Source organism: Pteropus vampyrus, unplaced genomic scaffold (genome assembly GCF_000151845.1).
Source record: "Pteropus vampyrus isolate Shadow unplaced genomic scaffold, Pvam_2.0 Scaffold2, whole genome shotgun sequence".
In the NCBI taxonomy this organism is placed as follows: Eukaryota; Metazoa; Chordata; class Mammalia; order Chiroptera; family Pteropodidae; genus Pteropus; species Pteropus vampyrus.
The window spans coordinates 23205079-23230204 of NW_011888783.1; the positions used below are offsets into that span (position 1 = coordinate 23205079).

At 34.7% G+C, this 25126-nt stretch overlaps 1 protein-coding gene across 1 annotated transcript in view; it reads left to right on the top strand.

The window, feature by feature from the left end:
* Positions 1 to 5959: 5959 nt before the first annotated feature.
* COBLL1 (cordon-bleu WH2 repeat protein like 1) overlaps positions 5960 to 25126 on the top strand; it is a 69019-nt gene continuing 49852 nt past the window's right edge. Inside the window, exons 1-3 of the mRNA XM_023528474.1 lie at positions 5960 to 5986; positions 6179 to 6258; positions 18425 to 18657. Coding sequence (XP_023384242.1) covers positions 5975 to 5986; positions 6179 to 6258; positions 18425 to 18657 — 325 coding nt within the window. The 5' untranslated portion in view covers positions 5960 to 5974. The remainder of the gene's footprint in view (positions 5987 to 6178; positions 6259 to 18424; positions 18658 to 25126) is intronic.

The following is a 25126-nucleotide window of genomic DNA, read 5'->3' on the forward strand; positions in this document are numbered from 1 at the left end:
AAATATCCAGAAAAGCAAATATATAGACAGAAAATAGAATGTCTGTGGCTTGAGATGAATTAGGGTTAGTGCAAAGATATTAGAAAAATGATGATCTTTGCTTATTTAAAGCACTTACTGTTTTATTTCCGTTTGAACTGTATTTTAAGCAGCATAAATGCTTGATTCTTTCCTTAAATTTTCAGAGTACTAAGTAGTGCCCTAGCAACCTTAAATGGTGACTGTTTATTATTATTATTAAGAACTCATGGATTTTTATAAGTTTTATGTTTCACTGTAGTCATTCTTTTGATGTACAAATTGTTCCATATTAGGTCGGTGAGAGCCCTTTCCAGTTGCCTCCTGAGTCCTATGACATGACTTCACAAATCTGTGATAGCTTCTCTGATCCTAGAACACCTTGTTTGCTAGAAAGATCTTTTATGCTTCCTGGCCTACACTTGGAGTCAGCCATTTTTTCAAGGAACCCTGTTTCCTTTGGTGGAAAATATATTTACAGACAGTAAATACACATTCATTGCTAATGGATGATTACTTTTCAGTGGACAGCTAAATAATGTATATTTTTGAAAGAAGACAGTCATGTTCATACTAATGTTCTTAATTCAATGTAAATATACTTATTTGCTTTCTCCTACGATGTATCCATAATAGTTTCAAAATAACTGTGTAATATCACTATTAATGGTAAGACCACTTGGTATAGTTTTAGAATTCTTTGTATCTCTATTTGTCTTATCTCATTAGGATGTTCAAAAAATATGATTTAGAAAAAAACATTTACATGGTTTAAAGACAAAACTATATTTTTATTACATGGTACACAGAAAGCTCACTTCTCATTCTTTTTCATGACTGCGTAATATTCCATTTATGGAGTAGATATACCATGATTTGACAGTCTACAGTTCATCGATATTTGCTTTATTTTTTGTCTTTTGCTATTAAAAATAATGCTGCAAGGAATAACCTTTCTTATAACTTATTTAATAGTTTTAGCTGATATGTCTTTGGGATAGCTTCCTAGTAGTAGTATTACTGGGACACAGGGTAAAGACATATTTGATTTTGTCAGATATTGGCAAATTTTTCTACTTAGGAAAAATTCCTTCCTTTTAATCTTCTACCAGCAATGGATTAGAGTGCTTGTTTTCCCTTTCTCACTAATAGAGTATGTTGTCAAACTTTGTTGTTTTTTTTCAAATCTAATAGATGAGAAGTGCCTCTTTATACTGCTAAGGATTTTTAAATTTTGTAATTACTTTGTCACCAGAAATGTAACCCTGAATGGCAGCAATCAGCTAGCCTTCCTGGTAAAGGGCCAGATAATAAATATTTTAGATTTTATGTGCCCTACAATTTCTATCATAGCTATTCAGTCCTGCTGCTGCTGCATGAAAGCATCCGTAGATAATATGTAAACAAGCGAGCATGTCAGTATTTTAATAAAACTTTACTTGAAAACTGAGTGATGGGCTGAATTTTGCCTGCAGGCCATAGATAGCTGACCCCTGCTTTTTGCCATCTCCATAAACGCAGACAGTTTGAAATGACCAGATACTTTTACCAAGCTATCTAGTTTGTTCTCATATAATCAACTATGCATTTAGCATGTTAATTAAATGAGACCTATGGGACTTGGGATGTGTCGGATTGATACTAGAAAGAAAAAGTCTATTATCTAATAATGTAATACTCTTTCTCTAGTTCCCCACTTCCCCTCCTGGTTTTCTCAGGACACTGTATATTGGATTATGTTTCATCCATGGCAGAGGAGATGGCATCACTAGACAAACTCATATGGAAAGTACATTTTAAGTTTTCATAGACTTGTCCTTGTTCAAACATGCATGCTCATTTGGCTTTTATTTTGCCCAGTGATGCTCATTTTTTGCCAGCTTGGTGGTTGGCATTGTCACCTGTAGTCAAGAAGTATGGTCAGATTAGATAGCCCTTTAGGGAAGGATTAAGCCTATGATCAAGGATTCTTTTGAAGCTATATTAAACGGCTGAACTACTTGAGCATAATCAGAAAATGACTGCAATTATTCATCCAAAAGAATTTGTTTTTCCACAGAGCAGAGAGAAAGTGAGTTAGCATTTAAGAGCTTGCAGCAACTGTTTAAGTTCACTATCAGCAGCCTTTCAGAAATGGTGTTCTAAGACTTGACTTATTTTCTGTTACATTGCTACATTTCTTCTAATAAGATGGATAGGAGATAGTGGAAAAGTGTGACTCATTCCTCTCAGAAAAGGTGAAAGAGACTTACTAGCTGCTTGGCAAGACACACAATATAAATATGTAAACCATGGTCAGGGGTTTAAAACGTACCATTTTACCCATTCCTGCGAATAGTCTCTTAGGTGGGAGTAATCGAGGGAAGTCTTGGCAGATTTCTTGGGTTTTAACCCTTACTGTGTTGTTTATGGAGTAATATCTAGGTTAATCTTTTAATGTTTTTTTTTTTTTCTAACAAAAGAAACTTTAAATCAAATGCCGTGTGTGTGTGTGTGTGTGTGTGTGTGTGTGTGTGTGTGTGTGTGTGATTTGCCAACTAATTCTTTTATGTAGAAGCACAGGTGAGGACCTTTAATAGACATTTAAAAATGTGACCCTTTTTTCTCATTGAGGATATATTTTCCCTACAAGCCTCTGTCTTAATAACATAGGTGTTTTTCTTATATCTGCATTTTCACTATGTACTGATATATTAGGTTTGTATTATGAATAACAGTATTTGAATTTTTAAAATAGATCAATAGTCTGCGAATGAGATTTTGTGTAGGTAGGACTTCTTCAGTAATTAGCTATTATATAGAACACTATGTATTAATAGAGATCATCATTTTTTCTTTCTAATACCTTTGCCTTCATTTTAGTACAGTGGTTGGAAAACCAGTGCAATGTGCTAAATCATCAGTATGTATCACCTGGACCCCATATGCAGATTCTATTAAATAGGTACAATGTAGAGCTCCTCCAGGCAAATCTGTACTAGACAAAAGCCCCATAGGTGATACTAATACTCACTGAACTTTAAGAATCACTATCTTAGATATATTTTCATTGTAATTTTTTTTATTTCTAGATAGTTGGACTGGGAAGAAGTTGCAAAAATAGTACAGAGAGGTTCTCTGTGCCCTTCCCCCAAGCCTTCCCCAATAAAAATGCTTTACATAACCATAGTACGTAGTTAAAACCAGTGAACTGACATTGATATAATACTGTAAAGTCAGGTACAGTTAAAACCAGTGAATTGACATTGATATAATACTGTAAAGTCAGGTACAGCTCTTTTCAGATTTTATCAGGCTTTACATGCATTCTTTATTATTGTTGTTATTTGTTTATTTAGATTTATAATTCTATGAAAGTTTACTACATGTGCATATTTGGGTAACAACACCATAATCAGAATATAAAACTATTGCATCACCACAAAGGAACTTCCTTGTATTACCCCTTTAGTAGTCAGACCCTGCCTCCAACCCTGGCAGCCAGTGATCTGTTTTCTATGACTGTAAATTTGTCACTTTGGGACTCAAATAAATAGAACTATACACTATGTAACCCTTTGAAATAGGCTTTTTTCTTCACTTAGCATAATGCCCTTGAGCTCGTCCAAGATGTTAAGTGTATCAAGATTTAATTGTTTTTTATTGCTGAGTAATATTCCATTGTGTGGATGCTCAACAGTTTGTTTATTCATTCTTCCACTGGAAAATATTTGGATTGTATCCATTTTGGGATCATTATGAAGAGCGTATTCATGTACAGGTTTTATGTGAACATTAGTTTTGATTTCTCTCGTGTAAATACCCAGGAATAGATTGCTGGGTCATATGGTATGTGAATGTTTAGCTTTGTAGTACACTGCCAAACTATTTCCCAAAGCGGCTGTATAATCTTGCATTCTTATTATACAAGACACACATGAGAGATCCATTTCTCCACATTCTCATCAGAACTTGATATTATCAGTAGTTTGATTTAGGTGTGTAGTGGTATTTCATCAGAGCTTTAATTTACATTTCCCTAATGGATAATGATGTTGAACATCTTTTAACATGTGCCTGTTTGCCATTCTCATATCCTTTTTGGTAAAGGTTCAGACTCTTTGCCCATTTTATAATTGGATGCTTTGTTTGCTTACTGTTTAGAGGGCTCTCTAAATATTCTGGATATAAGTTTTTGTTGGATATGTGATTTGAAAATATTTTCTCCCAGTCTGTGGTTTGTCTTTTTATTCTCTTAGCAAGGTTTTTCACAGAGCAAAAGTTTTCAATTTTTGATGAAGTCCAGTTTTTTTATATTTCGAAACATTTTTTATGGATTATGTCTTTGGTGTCATGTCTAGGAATCTTTTGCTTAAGTTTTGGTCCAAAAGATTTTCTCCTATTTTTTGATTTAAACATTTTATAAGTTTATGTTTTAGATTTAGATCAACAACTTTAGGTTTAAGTATTTCTAAACCTGGAGGCACTACTTCTAAGTAGTTCTTCTGACCCAAATTTGACAAAATCTGTAGCTAGGAAAATTCGTTTGGAAAATTAATTTCAAGGACTTTATTTTTTCAGCATACAGTGAATGTTCTGCTTGAATATGGTTTACTCCAACATACACCACTCTCTAACATAGATTTAAACTTTAACGGAAATTAATGACTAAATGCTGTTTCATATTTACCAAAATACATATTCGAGGGTAGATTATTGAGATCTTGACTTGAAAGCAACTTTTGCTTTCATCTTATGGTTGGTTAATATACCAGTGTGCTTCCTTGGCTAGCATAAACATACCCACTATTTAATATGAAAATGTACATCTATTTTACTATAATATCCACATTTAATGATTTTTAGTTTCTAACCTAGTATGCTTTAGAAAATTGGAAAACCATTCAACTGAGAACATTTTTGTAAAGACAACTTTTTTAAAGCAATTTTATGTTCATAGCAAAATTAAACAGAAAGCACAGAGATTCTCCATTTGCACCCTGCCCCCAGACATGTAGAGCCTCCACCATTATTAATATTCTCCAACCAGAAATGGTACATTTGTCACAATTGATAAACTTACATTGACACATCATAGTTACCCAAAGTTCATAGTTTACAGTAGAGATCACTCGATGTGGTACATTCTATGGATTTGGACACATGTATAAGGACATATGTTAAATCATTATAGTATATATAGTATTTTCACGGCTCTGAAAATCCTCTTTGCTCCACCTATTCATCCTTCTCCCCACTCCCTCAACTCTTGGTAATCACTGATCTTTTGATTGTCTCCTAAGTTTTCCCTTTTCCAGAATATAGTTGGAATAATTTAGTATAATATGTAGCCTGTTCAGACTGACTTCTTGCACTTAGTAATATGCATTTAAATTTCCTCCACGTTTTTTCATGGCTTGATACCTCATCTCTTTTTAGCTCTGAAAAGTTTTATCTGGAAGTACCATAGTTTATTTATTCATTCACCCACTGAAGAACATTTTGGTTGCAACTAAGAACTTTTAAAGTTACCTTTAGGGGTGAAAATTTCCTTCTTTATATTCATTATTTATTTCAGAGAACATAATAAAACAATCCCATGGATAATTTTTGTCTTAAATTTAATCAGTAACTTTGTCTTTGTATTTTTATAAGTATTTACTTCTTGAAAAAGCAGAAATATAACTTTATAACTTAAGGCTTATACTACTTTTTATATGAAAAAGGAAAAAGCCTTGAGAAACTTTGCATAGTTCTCTCTCCCATGTTTTTGTTAATCATTTTTGAATTTTTAAATTGTCAATCAAATTTTTATTACCTTTTTTGGACTAATTTTCATAAACTGTTCTGACTCTTTCATATACAGTGCCTGCAAGGTGACAAATACAAAGTGAAAAGGAAGCTTTCAGTAGATGATATTGAGCCAGCTGCCACTGACACTGATTAATTACTGGGAAGAAGGCTGTGCACAGAGTGAATGGAGCAGCAAGTGAGCACTGGGACATGGTTTTGGAGTTTCAGTTTGTTTTTGAGAGAAAATATTTGGTACTTCTATAAATGTATGAATTTATAGAAAGTATTCCAAAAAAAATGATAGTATTTGTTAGCTGATTACCTGTGTAAAACAGTTGCACACTTTGATAACTAGATAAACATTCAGTTAATTTGTTTTTTTTGATAGAGTCTGTTTAGGGTATCTGTGAAATCGTTTGTTTGGATTCATCTCATTTTCAAGTTACAGTTATCTGAGAACCTCATATGGTAGGTATTTCTTTAATCTACCCAGTTTCTTTCTGTAACACTAAGCACACAGTGGATGCCCTATAAATGTTGTTGACTGTCTTGTGACTCATTGTTTATATTGTTTTCAAGCCTGTTTTTTTAACTTTGCCATTTGTTTTGATAAATTTTTTATCTCCTCCTTTGACATGCCCATTTTTACTGGAATCTTTATCGTTCTTCTTGTTGATGCTTGACTTTCTTAACTATACATAAAATAAATATCTCATAAGATATTTAGGAAAACCTAGAGACAAACTGAAATTGCAATGACATTTATTGGACAGATAGGAGAAATTTAATATTTAATTTTAAATTCATAGATACATTTTCTTACTCTATATCTTATTTTGGTGCTTTCTTGAGTGTGTGTGTGTGTGTGTGTGTGGTGTGTATGTAAAAATATACATTTTTCTGTATATAAAATATACCACAGTGAAAAATATCAAGGGAAATTTATATTTCCTTTCTTTCATAAGGAATTTCCTTCTTTGGTAAAAGGAAGTCAAAATATATACTGGGGATTTGAAGTTGAAAAAGTTTTTATGAAACTTTTGGACTACTTTTAAGATTTGTTATATTTAGTGATTCCGAGACCTTCTTGAATTTACATGAACTTGATTGACCTAGATAGCAACCTCCAGGTAGTGTTTCAGAGTTTACAAATTTCTTATGAAGGTATATCATTAACTCAATTTTAATACCTACTATGTGTCAGGCATTATGCTAGACCAGTGATTTTCAAACTTGTCTGGCCTTTAGAATCAGTTTGTGAGATTTATAAAATTCCCACCAGCCAGTTAAGTCAGAATTTTGGGGATTGGGACCTAGGCCTCAGCATTTCCTAAAACCCTTAGGCGAGTTCACTAAGTTTGAGAACCACTAGGCTAGACAATAAATATATATTACCAGTCTTACCTTCTCAGTAACCCTGTGAGGCAGAATATATTATCCAATTTTGCAATTGATGAAAGCTTTCCAGACAGATTAAATGACCTAATGAATAAGAGCAGACCCAAGTTCAAACCAAGATCTATTGACTTATTCCAAATCTTGAACTATATCAGTAACTCTTGGTGATTAATATGTAGATTTTTTTCCTTTTTAATTGTAAAAGTATACTTTTTTTTCTACCACCTTGTGCCTTTCTGGAATGTCTTAATGTTGCCACTGAAAGATAATACCGTATGTATCTACTGAGCTAGATATTTTTGTTTTCCCTCTGATAACCATCCCCCCTACCTACCCCCATGAGAAAAAAATAAAAGCCAAATTATGCATTTATATTTTAAAACACTGTGTGTGTGTGTGTGTGTGTGTGTGTGTGTATGTGAGAGAGAGAGAGTTTGGCTTAGAAATGCTCAAGCGTAAACTATTAGTCTATCAACATTCATAAAATGAGATATAGTGTGTAGTTACTTCTTCTATTGGAGTAGATACCTGGTTAAAATAGGAGGAGGGAGCATCTTATGTCTTTCTGGGTATATGACAACTAAATTACAACAAAAACTATTTACTTATGCTAACTTATACTGGAAGACCTAGTGTTTCAAAGAGATTTCTATTGTATCCCTGGACCTTACTCTACATAATTGCTAAGTTCCTAAAAGTAGTAAAAAGGAAAGATTTGAGAGGGAATATAATATAACAAAAAATGAATAAACCTAATGAAAACTGTAGTTAAATAGATTCATTCTTTAAGAGAGAAAATCGAGCATACTCTGTAAAAGGTGATGTATTAAAAAATACAAAAAATCCTATTCAGAAAACTTTTCTGGTAGATAAGGTGATATACATTGAAAACTGTGCTGTGAGACACAAGGGAGCCTATTTCCTGTATTGTATTTGTTATTTGGCACTTCTTTATTCTTTCTACCACACTATAAGTGCCGGAAGAAAAGGCCTGTGTCTTGTCTTTGGATTTGCCCCACTTCATCAACACTGTGTGTTGAGTGTGATAGATCTCCATAGTTATTTATTGAACAAAAGGATCTTTCTATACAAGTGTCCCACTATAAATATAAAGAAGATACTGAAAGATTTTAAAGTAGGACTTCTGCACATAAAACAAGAAAGGTTCTTGAAAGACGAAACATCCAAAGAGAGGATTTTCACTGGTAGATTCCAAGGAGGATGTCCTTTGAGTACAAGTAATGGCATGAATAGAGGGTGCTTTACAACATATTGAGAAAGTGAAATCACCTGAAGCTGAAATTGAAGCTTCGGGTTTTTATAGAATACTACTTCTCTAACTTGCTGGTCAAGGAGGTGAGGCTGCAGTCAAGATGTCAGCTGGGGCTCAAGTCTCAGCTTGGGTGGGATCTGCTTCCAAGCTTACCCCTACGGCTGTTGGCCAGAGATATAGGGAAGCTCATAGCATGGCAACTGGCTTCCCTTATACCAAGTAAGAGAAATTGCCCCAAACCGATGCCACAGCCTTTTGGTAACCTAACCTCTGAAGTGACATCCTGTTACCTTTGCTGCATTCTGTTCACTGAAAGGTGAGTTACTAAATTCAGCCCACACTCTAATGGAGAAGATTACACAAGAAGGCAAGCTTACTGGAGACCATCTTAGAGCTGCCTACCACAGGAATATATCATTTAACCTAGTATATAAAAAATATTATGTAATCAATGCATAAAAATTACTAATAGATATTTAATATTTTTGTACTAAGTCTACAAAATATGGTGTGTATTTTACACTTATCGCACATCTCAATTCTGGTGCTGTATTTTCATTAGAAATAATACTTGATTGTATTTAGATGCCATAAAAATTCATGGTTGAAATTAGAGCCATATACCCAGGTTGTCCCAAGCAAGTGTATGTTACATGCCATTGAGTCATTTCTGACTCCTGGTGACCCTGTGAATGAGTAATGTCCACAGTGTCCTGTCCTCAACTGCTCAGCTCCTATAGACTCATGCCTATGGCTTCTTTTATGGAAGCCAAGTTCCAAATATACTTATATGTTTTCCAGTAAGTGAATCAAATATCAGTTTAAAAATATAAAGTAACAGTAAGCAAACTAAAAATAGAGCGCTCAGGCACACTACTCTTGTTTCAAGTGCTCAATAGCTACATGACTACCATATTGGACAGTGGAGATCTCTGAGTTAGTCTGCAAAAAGGAGTGAAATAAAACAGTACTTGGAAGGGGCAGGAAAGTGGAAATTAAGATAATAGAAATTCTGCATTTTGAGTGTGTGTGCATGTCCTGGGAAGAAGGAAAGAAATCTAAGATGATAGAAACATAAGGTATAATTAATGTGGCTTTGGATTATTAGTCATATTTGAGTGGAGGGGTGATCGGAGCAAAAAAAAAAAAACTGAAGTGATGGATGACTTGTGATAGAAACCTTCAATTCCAGGTGTTCACATGAAACAAATTGAGTGTGGGAGAATGAAACCAGAAGCTTTTTAAGTTTTTCTTTTGAGTTGTCACTGTATTCATCATTTTTTTCCTAGTGCGTATGTGTGCCAAGAGAGAGAAAGGCACTTGGAAATAGAACCACTTCCTGTGAGCCTCAGAGGAGACCCTTGCCTGACCAGAAGTATTCTCAGCATAGGAATAGCTCCCTGGGAGGGAAAGTCCTGTTCGTGTCATTCTTTCAACCAAATGTTGTTTGTAAATTAGCTCAGCCCCCATGTCTTGCCCCCAGTCCTAAAATATCTGAGGCCTCCATTTCCAGTCCTAAACAAAATTATTATGCAAAATCTTTGCATGTTAGAAGTGGCGAGGACCTGGGATTGTCTAGTCCAATACCTGTATTTTGTGAAGTGGGGAATGGAGAACCAGAGAAACAAAGTGATTAAGGTAACAGGAGTGGCCATTATAGGACACTGCCATAGTTTTTTGGTTCCCAATACATTGTTTCCACAGCTCCACCTAGGGAAGTAGCGGCCTATGTTGTTGCGAATGGGGTATTTGCACATCTGGCACCTGCATTCCTATTTTAATACTATCATGGATTATTTAAATGGCTCTTGTTATGGTCATTAGAAGGGCATATTCTGTGCTTTGGGGCAAATTTTTAAATAAATTTCTTTGTAAAGCCCAGAAATGGCAATCACAACTGCTATGTGAAATTAATTGTAGGAAAAAAGCACCTTAGCAGTAGATGTTGAGTAACTGCTCATTTTTTTCTCTACCAGTTGGCTTTTGCTCATTCATTTTTTGTTACTTTATTTTGTATGAATATTTCAGTTCCCAAGGGGATGATAGAGTGTGGTCAAGAGGCTTTAGAACTGACAGCTTGGGTTTAAATCTCCACTCCATCGCTTACAACTAAATTCCTTAACATCTCTGCGCATCAGTGTCCTCATCTGGAGCATGTAAATGGTGGCACTTACCTCATTCAATGATGTAAGGATGAGGTAGTAGATGTCAAATACTTAGAATAATTTTCAGCACTCAAGGCTTAGCTGTTGTTGTTGGTAATATGGTAGTAAAATAGGATAAAAGCTTTTTTTTGGTATGTGTCCTTATTGGAACTCGCTTTGGGAACACGAAGGCATCGCATTTAATAAATGCTTAGTTTGATGTGAAGAATACCCACTGCCTCTTTGTTTGGTAAATTATGCCAAATCTACCTGAAAGATGAATTGCATTCTTAAAACTGAAAAGGTAACACAGAATTAGGTTATTCTTTCCTAATATTAATCATGATCCTCATTGCTTAAGGGAAGCTACAACCAGGGCATCTGAGTTTTGTACCACAAATTGGTTACATGGTCTCAGGGAAGTTACTGAACATCTGAGCAAAATGAAGGTTTCTTTTCACTCTAGAAGTCAATCTGTCTGTTTAATCCTTAATCCTGCCCCGTCCTGTCGCCCCCTCCCTCCCGCCGCCGCTCCACCAAACCGTCCAAATAGGCTGAGGATTTAGAATCTTTTTGAGGATTCAATACTTTTACCCATCTGGGTATCTTCGGACTTCTTATACCTCTGACTGGTCACAAAATAGTTTCTGTTACAAAATAGTATGATATGCAGCAACCCACCAAGCTCTTATTGTCCTATGAATTCTTGAAACTGATATAGCCCTCCATCTCTTCCTCCCTCAATTAAATCAACAAACACTGATAGAGCACCCTTCCTTGTACCAGTTAAAGTTTTAGGTGCTAGCAGAGAATGAGATAGGACAAGTCCTAATGCTCAAGAAATTTTTATTCTAGAGGCTAAGACAAATGATAAACAATAAGCAAACAGGATGGTATTGGATAGTGATAAATGTGATGAAGACAAAATAGGGTTACGTGAAGGCTGTGCTGAGATGGGTGGCGCTTCTTTTGAGTGCTTAGGGAATATTTCTGTGAGAAAAAATATTTGATCTGAAGTCTGAATGAGCTCGAAGAGCAGCCAATTTAAAGATCTGTGGTTAAAAGCATTTTGGGCAGAGGAACAGCTGTCCAAGTCTCTTAGATGTGAAGGGACTGGGTCTATTTGAAGAAGGGAAAGATGCCAGTGTGAATTATACAGGAAAAAGCAATGAGAGGACGCTCAGAGTTTGGCAGAGACTAGCTCAATGGTTTCTTAGACTTGAGCCTGCATTGAAATCACTTTGGAGGGTTGTCACATATGGATTGCAGGGGTCCACCCCAGTGTTTTCGATTATGTAGATTTGGGTTAGAATCTGAGAATTTGCGTTTCTAACAAGTTCCAAGGTGGTGATGCCGCTGCTGCTGCTGCTGCTGCTGCTCTGAAATCACACTTTGAGAATGACCAAACTAGCTCATCTGGGGCCTCATAAGCCAAAAAAAGAATTTGAGAGGCCTGTGAAGGATCAGAGATGTGATGTAATCTGATTTTCATATTTAAAAGGTCACTCTGACTATTATAGGGAAGAATGGATTTTAAGGGGGAAGATGAGAAATAGGAGAGACCAGACAGGAGGCTGTTGGAGGAATCCAAGCTACAGAGGTTGTCTTAACTGCCAGAGTGGTATCAGAGGAGCTGGTGAAAAGTACACTGATTCAGGATATGTTTTAGAGTTAAGAGCCCACAGGATATGATGATGTATTGGAACTAAGACATAGGCATCAAAATATGCCTAAGATTTTTGCCTGGATTAATGGGTGGTTACTGTAGCGTCATTTGCAGAGATGGGGAAAGTTGGTAGGGGAGGTTTAGATGAGAATAGGGATTGGGAGTGAAAAGGAAAATCAAGAGCTTTGGTTATGGGATACTTATGGGACATCCAAATGGAGATGACCCTGAGATTATTGGGCATATAAGTCAGAGCTCAACAAATAGGTCAGAGTTGAAGGTGTGAATTTGAGAGTCATCGACTTGTAGATGGTATTTAAAGCCATTTAGTATGATGTAAGCACTTGGGGGGTGAAGGTTGTAGAAAGAGGAAAGGACACAGAAGGAGCCTTGGGGGAGTTCCAGCATTTAGAAATCGAGCAAGGAGATGAAGGCATTAGAGAATGAGGAGTGGCAGTGAAGAAGGAAGAAATTATGTTGTCATGAAAAGAAGCCAAAAGGAGAGAATCCCAAGCAGAGGACTCGGGCACCTGTGAAATGTGTCCTAATTGGAACTTAAGAATTTACTCAAATGTGACCAAGATTAGACAGATAATTGTCTATTAGATTTGGACACACATAGGTGATTGGTGACTTTGACAAGAAAAATGTCTGTCGAGAGTCATAATGCCTTGGGTGTCTCCTTGTTGCCTTTCATTATCACCTTTTACAGTGATTTTGATGTATTTACTATGATTTGATATTAGGATCGTTAAGAAAAAGGACCTTTTGTTGTTCTTAATTGCATTCCCTCAAGCACAGAGCACAGTGTTTTGCTCACTATTGGAACAAACTTTTTTGTTTAATAAAATCTCCTCTTATTTCATTTAACCCAGAGAGAGAGACTAAGAAATTGTTCTGAGGACTAGGCCTACACTTTACAGGTAAAATGCATAGGTTAGGGCCCATCAAAACATTGTCATCACAAGGCATTTTCTGTTTGAATGTCCTCTATATTGGGAGAAGGTGGCTGTTAAATTTCTTTTTGATCATTAAAATGTAATACTTTAAAAGCATATTGTTTTAAGACATAATTCTATTCTTATATTTTATCTTTAATATTGAGGCTGTATTTTTGTATAGTACTTTTTCTGAGTGAATCTTTAAGAATAATATATAAATACAGCAAACACATGAGATCACATTGGACTTTAGTAGCTTATTAAGGATGTAAGTATATCGCACATACAATTTAAAGCTGTTTTTTTCCCCAAACCAAAAAGAGGTATTTTATTTCCTCTTTTTGTTTATTTTAAGATATTACTATTGACAGGGATGGAGTAATGATTACCATTACTTCAAATGATTTTGAAGTGCTTTGTAAAGCAAATGATAAAAAGACCAATCAGTAGTAACAGTGGGATGTCAATTGAAGTCTGTGTTAAAATAAGTTGATATTTTCTAAATATATTATTGCATAATATGAAATTGTACCTTAATTTGCATTATGAAAATTGAATGTTATATTGAGATGATTTTAATGACTAAAGCAATGATTTTCTTAAAAATTTACTGTGACTTGTTATTTTTAAGGCTTGATTAATTGATTTTTGCCTTGACCTAGAGAAGTTTTCTGTCTCAAATGTCTTTTCAGTATAACTTCCTCTCCACCTACCCCTGTGTAAAATGTGTTATTATTCACTGTTAAGGGTGAGGGTCTCTGAGGAGGAGAAACTGGTAGTCAAACTAGGCCACCGTGAAGAAGCGTTTATGTGAAAATCCCAGAAAACTGGCTCAAACATTCCTGTTTAAAAGAGGTGTGGGGACTTCAGTGGCAGTTATTGAGATTTTAAAATATTAATGAAAATTAGTATTCTTAAGTAGTAAATTATAGTTGTTATTGCTTGTTGATGTTACTTTCTTTTTTGGGGGGGGGCATTACTAGAATTTCTTACAGTTAGATTAGTTTATAACCCTTAATTATTTTCACTATATCCTTGAATTTGGGTGACATTTAGTTAATTTTGTTATTGCTTCACAGCATCTCAACCGAAAGATAAAGAACACTGGGAAAGATGTGAGTAGGTCAAATGTATGTTAAAAATTTTGCTGGTGAATAAAAAGTCAAATAAATTAACAAAGTCTTAAAGCTACTTAGGATTCAGGCCAAATCCAGGCCTCTACCTGGTATTCTTTTCATTAGACTATATTATGTAGTCAGAGATCTGAATAGGTAGACACATTCTTAAGTTGAATGTAAAGGGATCACATTTGGGAGGTAACATATAATTGATCCTACAGGCTCTGCCTGTCTAAATTCTTTTCTTTTAAGAACTGAGTCATACATTTCTTCTCTTTGAAGTGTACCTTGATACCTGCCTCCACTCCCCAACAGAGCTAGTTTCAGCTTGCTCTCATTGCTCTGAATTTTGAAGATTACTCGTTTGTTTTATGATAGTACTTCTTTGCTTTGTATTTGTTATTTAATTACTTGCAGATTGCATCTTCCCTATGGGGTTTCTAGTTTACTGTGGAAGGATCTTGGTCTGATTTCGATATGCTTTCTCAAGACCAAAGGTGACAAGTGCTTAAATGCTTTATTATCTGAAGTAATACTATGGACAATTAAGATGTTTTTAATAGAAGTTCTTTGTAAATAATATTCAACTAGTGCTTTTGTTCTGCTTTCTTCTTTTCTTTTCTTTTTTTTAGATATGCTTATCTTTAGTACATAAAGATGGATTTTCATCACAGACTCAAAGAACCTTAGGAAATAAGACAGTTGCACATACACAATACATAAAACTGCAAATCAGAGGAGTTCATTGTAATATGCAGTAGACAGGGAAAACATCCCAAGAAATTGTGACTCAGTCTGGACCTTGAAGGGTAGATTATATGTGTCAAGGCAAAGAGGATGAGAAAGGCGTTCAAATAGAGACCAGGATGAGCAACACTTAGAGATGGGAAGATGCCTGGAATGATGAAAGCAGGGGATGGGAAGATCATTGTGGCGGCAGGAGGTACCTGTCAGACTTTCATTCACTGCCACTCTTCTTGAAAATCAAGTCCACTGTGGACAAAGTTGTTCCTGCTGGTTTGCCCTGCTGCCTGTGACAGTTGGGCTTCTCTTCTGGCCTTCTTTATAAAACTCACATAAAGCCCTAAAGTTCCCAATTATCCCTTGCTAATAAATCCAGTATGTGTTTTTCAATACTCATTTTTTTAAATGGAATCAATTAATTAAAAAATAAAATCCAACGTAAGTAATCCTGATATAAAAATTTATTTTTTTTCCGTGAGAATTTTTTTTCCTTCTCAGTTACATGCATAGGTACCTCATCTTTCATGGGAAATAGTCATTGAATTTATTCCATTAATACGAGTGGCTACTATGTGGCAGGTATTGTTTCAGTGATTCTATACATTTGCAAATGTGTGACACCCGGCAGTGGAGACAAGTCCTTATTCTCATGGAATTATTTATTCTTTAATGGAAGGAGATATGGTAAACAAGGATGTTAGTTGTTGATAAGCCCCAAGGCAAAAAGTAAAGCAGAGAAATAGAAGCCTTTATCTTAAGGTCAGGCAGAGACCCTTTAGAGAAGGGTCCTGAGTCAGGAACATTCTAGGTGTGTTCAAGGAAAAGGCAGTAGTTATAGGATTGGAGTGCAGTGAGCCTAGGGAGAAAGTGGGAGAGACAAGATTGGAAAGGCTAGAGGTAAGGGAGGAGAGATTAAAGGGCTCTAGATGTTATTTTGGGTGAGGTCAGAAGCCATTCCAGGGTGTGAGAGGAAGTGCAGTGATCTGACTTATGTTTTACAAAGATCACTCCAGCTGTTAGGCTGGGACATTGAGAATAGAATGCAAAGTGACAATGTCTGGAAGGGGGAGACCCATTAGAAGCTTGAAGAGAGGTGCTCGGTAAACAAGGCCATTGGTGGATTCTGAGTCTAATTATAATACAGTATAGAGCTGGCAGAATTTGTCGATAGATTGCATTGTGAGTATGTGTGAGAGGGGATTTTTGGTACAAGCAACTGAAAGAATTGTGATTTACTGAGGTGGAAAGACTGGGAGAGGAAAAGATTTGGTTTGGAGTAGCTGGGGAGAGGAATTACAAGTTCAATGAAGCTGGATAGTCAGTCATCTGAGTCCAGATGTCGAGTAGGTGTTGTGTTTACAAATCCGGAATTGAAGGGAGAGAGCCAAGCCAAATATTTGGCATTTAAGATTTTCTTCACGTAGATTTTGTAAAATTCTTGTTATATTTATTGTAAGAATGTTAAAAATTCATTTTTATTGTTATTAGAAAAGAAGTTTTCTTCTTTTATTATATTTTCTGACCAGTGTTTGCTTACATCTACATTGACTATTGACTTCAGCATGTTGACTTTATACCAAGCTACCTTACTGAATTCTCTTCTTTATAAAAGTTTTTAGTCGATTAACTGATTTCTCCTCTCCTTTGACTTCTCTGTGGAATTTTACTAAATTGTTCAATTCTAGACAGTGCCATTTTCTTTCATGGCTCCATTTGCTTTCCTCTGTCTGAAATATCAATTATTTCTTGTCTTTCCCTGTGAGTTTCTATTCATTTCCTCAAGCCCAACTCATATTACCCCATCTGTAAAACATTTATGGATTCCTAGGAAAGTTTCTCTTCCTATGAACTTCGGCTCTACCACATGTATATCTATATTAGAGCAATCATCAAACTATATTGTAGTTTTTGTATATATCTGTCAGTTTTTGAGTGGTATGGTCTGGGTCATATCTTTACATCTCCAGTGTTTAGCTAAATCTGCCACATGATTGTTTGTTACAGGATGAACATTTATTGAATACATAATGGTAAATTTCTGTAAACTAAGAATGTTTTGAAATTGGAATAAGTTTTTCTTCATATAAATTTTATAAACTTATTATATTTTAACACTTTAAAAATTTTATTTTTGTTGCTATTATCAAAGAAATCTTTTCTAAAGTGCCATATATCTTTGCAATTATACTCTTAAATATTAAAGGCCTATTGTTTTAGAAAATTAATATACAATGTAGGAAACTTGCTTCTGATTTTTTGTTATGCTGAGTGCATAAAGGTGCTCAGATTTATGAGACCTTAAATTTAAAAACTACTGAATGGCCAGATGATACATACTTACTGACAAAGAAGACCTTTTACTTGTTTGATTTTAATTTTTGCCAGGAAATGGAGGGAGGGTGGAATTAAAGTTCATAGTTTTCTGAATGGAAAGCAGTAGTATTTATTCTTCCAAAAGCAATCAGCCTTTTATAAAGTTAACATTTTCAAAAGCTCTAATTTGTAGTACTTTAAAAAAACCTATATAATTATTTGTAGTTAAATATAAAATATTTATTTCCATGTTTAATTTTTTCAACCTATCAAATCATTAAATTGGTCCTTGTGAATTTTTTCAGTATGTCTACTACCTATTTCTGTTATAAATTAAGGGGTCGTCCCAGTGACACTGAAATATATTTACTAGAATGATTATTTGTAACATTTTTTCATTGAAACAAATATAATTTATCAAAGAACCAATTACAGTTCATTGTTCACTGCTAAGTGTAGTGGGAAATACGACAGGCTTCTTTCTTGTAGGGGGTTATATATGTAGGCAGAGAGATGAAACTGGCCCCCCCGCCACCCCCCGCCAATAAAAAAACTACCTATATTTGTGGAATCTATTTTTTGTGGGAGGGAGACACTGTGTAAGAGGTGGGTGGTGAGGGAGAGGTTGGTTTCAGCTAGCTTTGAAGGATAAATAAGTAGAATTTATCTGGATAGAGAGGCAGAAAACACTGGAATGGAAACAAATAGAATGAAAGGCACAACAGTAAAAGCTATTATGAGGTACGGGAATGAGATACTGATCATCTTGAAACATTAAGGATTTTTGTAATTTGTCTCATCAAAGAAAATGTTATACTTTTGCTTTGCTATAGTGAACACATTAATTGAACTTAATGGAGGCAAATATCAAATCTCTTTGTTATTATGTTTCTTTTATTACCAAGTAATCTAGGCATTTTTTTCCAGATATGAAGAACATATATTTTTTGTTTTCTTGTTTCTATTAAAGTGGATCATATTAGAAAGTTACTTTTAAAATACATATATTTTATTTTGTGTCTTTTTTTCAATTTTAGGAGAAAACCAAAAGCCAAAGCACCACTTCCTCCATCTGAGACCAAATACCTTGATGCCTCTTCAGTTAATGATTCTGTAGAATCCTCTGCTTTCATCACAGAACAGAAAGAGAGCATGATAGATAAAGACATCCAACTCTCAGTGGTTCTACCTGGGGATATTATCAAATCTACTACTGTTCATGGAAGGTATGATGAGCGAATAAAATACCAGAACTTCCCTTTCTTCTCCTGTCATTGAAACCCTGTGTTGTACACTTTTTTCTTTGACAAAATACTTCATCATTCAGTTTAGTTATTTATTTAAAAAAATGCTAAAAGGTATTAGAATTTTTCTAACAATGTTTTAATATCAGTACTATGAACTTTACAACCCCAGGTCACATGACTCTTGAAATTTAGAACTATTTTATATTTTGTTAATCATTTAAAATTTTTTTAAAAAATAGCCTTTCCCAGAGGAACAGTCATCAGTTATATTGATTTTGTAAGTCAAACTTACAAAAGCAAGCCAATGACTCATAAGAAAACCCATTCCCTTCCTCTTGAAGTTACTTTTTCTTTTAAACTGTTTCTTTGAATTTGATTTTCCAGAAGTTACTAATTACTCTTAAAATGTTATTCTATCTTATTTATCAGAACAGATAAGTCTATCTATAAAATTAGCAGAATTTTTCACATCACTGAATGATTTAATTAATTTACTAAAAATGTAGATAAGTTAATAGAAATGTAAAATTAAACTTTAACCCAGCAAGAAGTGAAGATGTGATTTAGGAGACTGATATTTTTAATACTTACATAAAAATTGGAAAAACTGAATAAAGCCAAGTGTAATTTTCCAGTTCAAAGTGGAAAGTTACATGAGTTGTATACTCGGTCTTGTTCCACCTTTCACCTCCAACCACCTGTTTGTTATCAGGAATCCTGTTTTAGAAATTTAAGCTGTTTTGACGTTAGTTGTGTGTGTGTGTGTGTGTGTGTGTGTGTGTGTGTGTGTGTACCAAAAGAATAAGTAGCATATGCGTATTGCATTCTTACAATGTCATTTTATCTAGGAGAAACTCGTTCAGTATAACCTTAATGTTAAAATTTATCATCAAGATTATGTGTAACTTTAAAATGATTGAAAGTACATGAAAATAGAAAAGTTCATCATTAGCAAACAATGCACAGTGTTATGTATTAAATTCTGATTAAATTTAAGTAAGTGGCATTTTTCCATTTGTATCGAAAATATTTGTGGAGATCACACATTGAACTGCATTTAGGAGGTTGAGACACCTGTGACTGTACTGGGTGGGTTTCTGCCTCAGATGCAGGTAGTCACTTGGGTTTTACCTCTTCTGGATGAGGAAGGCATCTTGTAAGTTAGAAACAGTGGTCATCATTCATTTTCAATCCTTGAAATAATACCATTACCCTGTTTTAAAAATAATATCATTGAATGTGGCTTGGGGTACTAAAGGCAATTCCTTTTATTTTTCCTAAATTCAAAGCAAGTTAAAAAAAAAAGTAAGCATTTTTCTTAGTTCTTCACCAATGCTAACAGGTAAAAATGGTTTCGCTATCATTTCTTTTTGGATGTACCAGTCGTCTGTTTATATTGCCGTCTTCTCTGCTATCAGCCTTCTGGGTTCTTCAGCTTTCTTTGAACCTCGGTGACTTCAGTATTAGAATCTTGATTTTCCTCTCAATCCTGTCTACCATCTTAATTGGTCAAAATTTTCCACATGCTATCCTAAGCTAAATTTCTTCTATTTCCTTAACTCTGGGAACCTACATCCATAGTCTACTTCATCTGTCCACCAGGTTGGTGGTATCTCGTCAATGAAAGCTATCTCATTACTAAGATATTAGGATTCCCTCTCTGAATACAACCTTTTTGACATCTAGCTTATCCCCTTTCTCTTTCTTAATTGGATTTGTTTTTCATCCTCCTTGTTAAGTCTAATTTATGACTCCTTTTCAGATTGCTGCATTTTTCTTCATATTTAACTTAGATTCTGCATCAGTCATTTCTACTACATTTGTACCTACAAGAACCCTAGATTTTCCTCACTCTTTTGACCTTTCAGCATGTTTGCCTCCCAGGCCCCTAAACCTAAGTAATTTTCCATTAATCAGCTTTTTGTTTCTGGGCTGCCAACTCTTATTGCATTGTCCCAGTTTTCTTATCTATAAAAATGTTTTATAACTGAACCATTCTTAGGATTAAATGAAATAGTATCAGTGCCTGGCACTTATTGGCTTCTATTTCCTACTGAAAACTTCTTTCCTTAACTCCGAGCTCTCTCCATTTACCCTCCACCCCCAGATTAACCTAAAATATCCCTCTGTTTCTGGTACCATCTTTGATTTAAAAAAAAAAAAAAAAAACTTCAGGGACAACGATCCAGTACTAAATTAAGGAAGTCCAAATTACCATGCCTGGAGAGTGAGACACCTTGTTCTTTTCTCCAACATTCAGTAGGCTTTTCCTTTGCTACTCTCCTTTGAATATCTTAAACTTCAGCCTCATTACTCTTGTCCTACAGATACTCTACTTTTGTCCACCGCCAAACCTTTATTGAAAGTTTTTCCATGTGGAGTATCCTACCACCCACATTTTCTCCAGTTAGTTTACGTAGCTCGTGACTTTTTTTTATATAAAGGCTTCCTGATTGCCCCAAAATGAATCATTACCTATGACTTCCAAACTCTTCTGGCACTTTATACTGTTGATGGTTATCATAGATTGTCTTATACTAGAATTTATATGTATGTCTTATCTTCTTCAATAAACCATAAGCTCCATGTAGGCATTATTGCTTTTCTTCATAGTGCTTAATACAGTTTTGTGCAATGTAATAGGCATCTAATAAATTTATTAAAGTTATTATTGTCTCCCTAAACCCTTATCTGTAGACAGAGGTAGCAACTTACATGATGTGCTTTGAAGAGACATCTGAATGGGCCCTAGTTGCTTTCTCAGGATCTTTTATACAAAGATATATTCTCCAGGTAGAGAGCAAGGCAAGAATACTCAGAATGGGAATGCCCCAAATTCTGATTGCTTTTTAAATTTTGCTTATGGCTGGGAATTTTTTCTGAGAAAATTTGTTTCGTATCAGTGTTTTTACTAGGGAATTTGATTTAGGGACTTTGTCCTAACAATCATTCAGGAATGACTCATGTTGCAGATGCTGTGACTAATGTTTTTATATTATTTATGATTAAAAGTGGTTGTGTGATTCTAAATATCTTAGAAGTTTGATTCTGAATATCTTAGGAGTGAGTCTAGATATTTTAGAATACAATTCAAGATATCTAAAGAGTGCAATTTGAGGTAACTTGAATGTTGTAGCTACTGTTGGCCCATTGTTTAAAAAAGAAAACAGTGTTTTAACGACAACAACAAAAATGTTCAAATAGAAAAATATATTCTATTTCTGAAAAATGTTAGCTATTTAATGTGAAGACCCATGACAAAGATTATAACTTAAATTTCTTCATGGCTTCGTTACTATAAATAGAACAGGAAAAGTTTTAACAAAATTATACAGGAAATTTGTGGGGGACTAGAGAAGAGTAATTTTAAATAAGTTTAAATGCATAAGGTTTTCTTTAGATAAATCAGTTTCATATGTCACTGTGAAGGGTCTCTAATATAATTTTTGGGACCATCTTATCAAAATATTCCTTGTATGTTACATTTATTTTGTATTATTTCTGTGCATTTCCTTTGAAAAATAAGATCAATATTAGACTGAAATAAATATTTAGAAAACTTGCATGGTTCATTTAACTATTTAGATTTTTTTTTTTCAAAATGTATTCTTGGGGAAAATATTTAGAAAGCTCCACTCTATCGTCTTATATAATCCATGCAGAGGTATGCTCAGAATGTTCCATTTGCGAGAATGTGAATGCACAGCATTATCTTCAGAAGAATGCACTTATTTGTACATTGATTTTTACCAAAGAGCTTATTCAGATTAGGGAGCACAATAAGTTTGGAGGTGGTAATAGACTTTATGCTCAGGGGAAAACTAAACACTTGTTATCCTGAATTAGGTTGGCAGCCTTCTTCTGGCTTAACAGTCTGTTGGTATCAGAGCTTAGTAATACCTCCTCTTTAATGACCAAAAGTCACCTCGTATCTGCCATCTTGCCTTTGCAATCTTTTGCTTACATTAAGGGTAGCTACAGTGCCAGCCTGAAAACTCTTGTGCATTTCTGTGTATATCTTGACATCATGGATGGTTGGATTGAAGGAAGGAGGAATGAAAATATTTTATTTATATGTATAGTATACTGTGGTATAGGTATATATGTGTCTATGTATATGTGTGTATGCATATATGCATATAAATATATCTATATGTGTGTATATGTGGTGCTGGTGGAGTAAAGGACCTTTTTCACCATACAGAGCAGCTCTGTGCTTTACTAAGAGTGAATATTAAATGATACTGCTGTTAGAAACAAGCTGCCCAGGGGCTATCCTCCTTAGAAGATGCTATACTGTACAACAGCATATGTAATAGTGTCTAACAGTACTTGGGAAAAGTTAATTTTTAATGAAAATGTGCTGATAGGCTAAACTGTTACGAATACTACAGAGAATAAGGAAATATGTGGGTATGTTTGTACTTCACCTTAGGTCCTTACCTTATATTACAGTAATGTATTTGCCCAGTATGTAATTATTCCTCACTGAATAAGTATTTGTTCCTTTTTCCTCTTTTCTCTTTTTTGGGGGGCAATTTTAAATAAGTTTCAATTTGAGAAACTTGATAAAAGATTGATATTAGTCCTCTTTGTTAGCCTGTGGGAGAGTATCTGATGGCCATACTAGTACATTCTCTCTCCTAGAAGAGGGAGGAGTGGAATCAATGCCATGTACAACAGGAGGAGATCTCTCTCTTTTATGTCCCTACCACAGATTAGAATTTGTTTTGATTTGAACAAATCTGAGAATTCCGTGAATGAAAATACAAATAAAGAAAGCATAGAACTCGAAGTTAGAAATCCCAGGCCCTATAGTTGACTCCATAGCTTGCTCTGTGACTTCAAGCAGGTTACCTTAACTCTCTGGCCTTTGACTGTAAAATGACCCAGAAACATGTCACACACGATTTGTGGCCTGATTTGCCCGTCCGGTAGCACCAATTTACAGCAGAATTAAGACTAATGATCTCAAGGTTTTCATTGGCACTGGGTTGGTCAGATGAGATCAGGAGAATTTTACATGGATTACAGTGCCACCTATTGGGGAAAAGGATTATAAAAAATGACAAGATAGTATTAGGTCAAAATGAGTCATGTTTGGCCTTTTGAGTCATGCTTCACTTGCTCATGCCCGCTTCCACATCTGGAAGTGTACTTTCCCTTCCAAAAAAGTTTTTCTTTTCTGCCGTAAAAAAAAAATAAAATAAAATAAAAATAAAATGAGTCATTTTTGTTAAGCATACTCCTGAACTCATTACTGGATTAGGTGAGTTAACATAAGATGGTTAAGTAACAACAGGGATGTTCTAAAAATCACCATAACATCATTGGTAAGTCGAAATGCATTGTTAGTGTAAGTCGAAATGCATTGTTAGTGTACATTCATAACCGACAGCTAGCACCAATTCACCTCAACTGTTTTGAGGATTTATTGAAAATGTGTAAAATATTTTGTTACATATCGGGGCAGATTTAAAATAATAAGAAATAATCTTATTCATATAGTTCAATCCCTTATCAGATGCTTGAAATCCATCTATTCATGATAAGTACTGATTATCATGCATCCTCATTTTTCTCCCAGAGTAATTACTAATAGTGCTCCCTTTGACTCTCAGATGCCCCAGATTGGATGTTAAATTACATAGCCACCCTATTGGTAAGTGACTTTGTTTAAACACCTCCAGAGTTTGGAAATTTCACTGAGGCAGATGTTGTACATCTTGCTGATCTGAAAGCTCTTTGGTGAACCATGACCTGCAGTTTTGATACCCAGTGGGATCTTTACAACACAAAAATGGAAGTCTTGTCTTTTCTAGCAGGTAGCAAAACTAGGACAAGAGTATCCCAATATATGTCATAAATGCATAAAGGGTTACCAGCAGATTTGGGGATGATTTGGTGATGTCATCAATCTAAGAAGAATTGTAGCAGATAGCAGATAGCCTGTTACAAACCATCCACCCCATCCTGCATCTCGAGTTGTGGTACCATAATGCTAAAATGTAGCTGAAGGAATATAGTTTTAGAAGTCAGGGCATTCTAATACTGATTGCTTCCTAATTCTGTATATGATCTTCATCTAGTCTAGTAACTTCTCTAACCTCATCTTTTTTTTTTTTAATTCATAAAATGGGAGTAGCTTTTGTGATGGTTGTGAAGTTAAAGGAGTTAGTAGGTATGAAATTAATATGATGAATTATTATTTATTTCTGAAGGAAGCAGGAAATCTCATAGGGATTTCTCCATTTCAAAGAAGAGTTTTTAGCGTATTAAAAAATTATCTGCCCTCCAGGAAAGGATTATTTTATAAGAGAAAAAAATATATAAATAATATTAATGCAAAGCAGACTCTATTAAGTAATATAATAAACCAAAATTTAAAGTGAAGTGTTATAGAAGAAGAAACTTTCTTATCTGAATGAGAAACTGATGATCAAGTTCAGCCAATCCTTTTCAACTTTTAATATTTTGGCTCGAGTTTCAGGT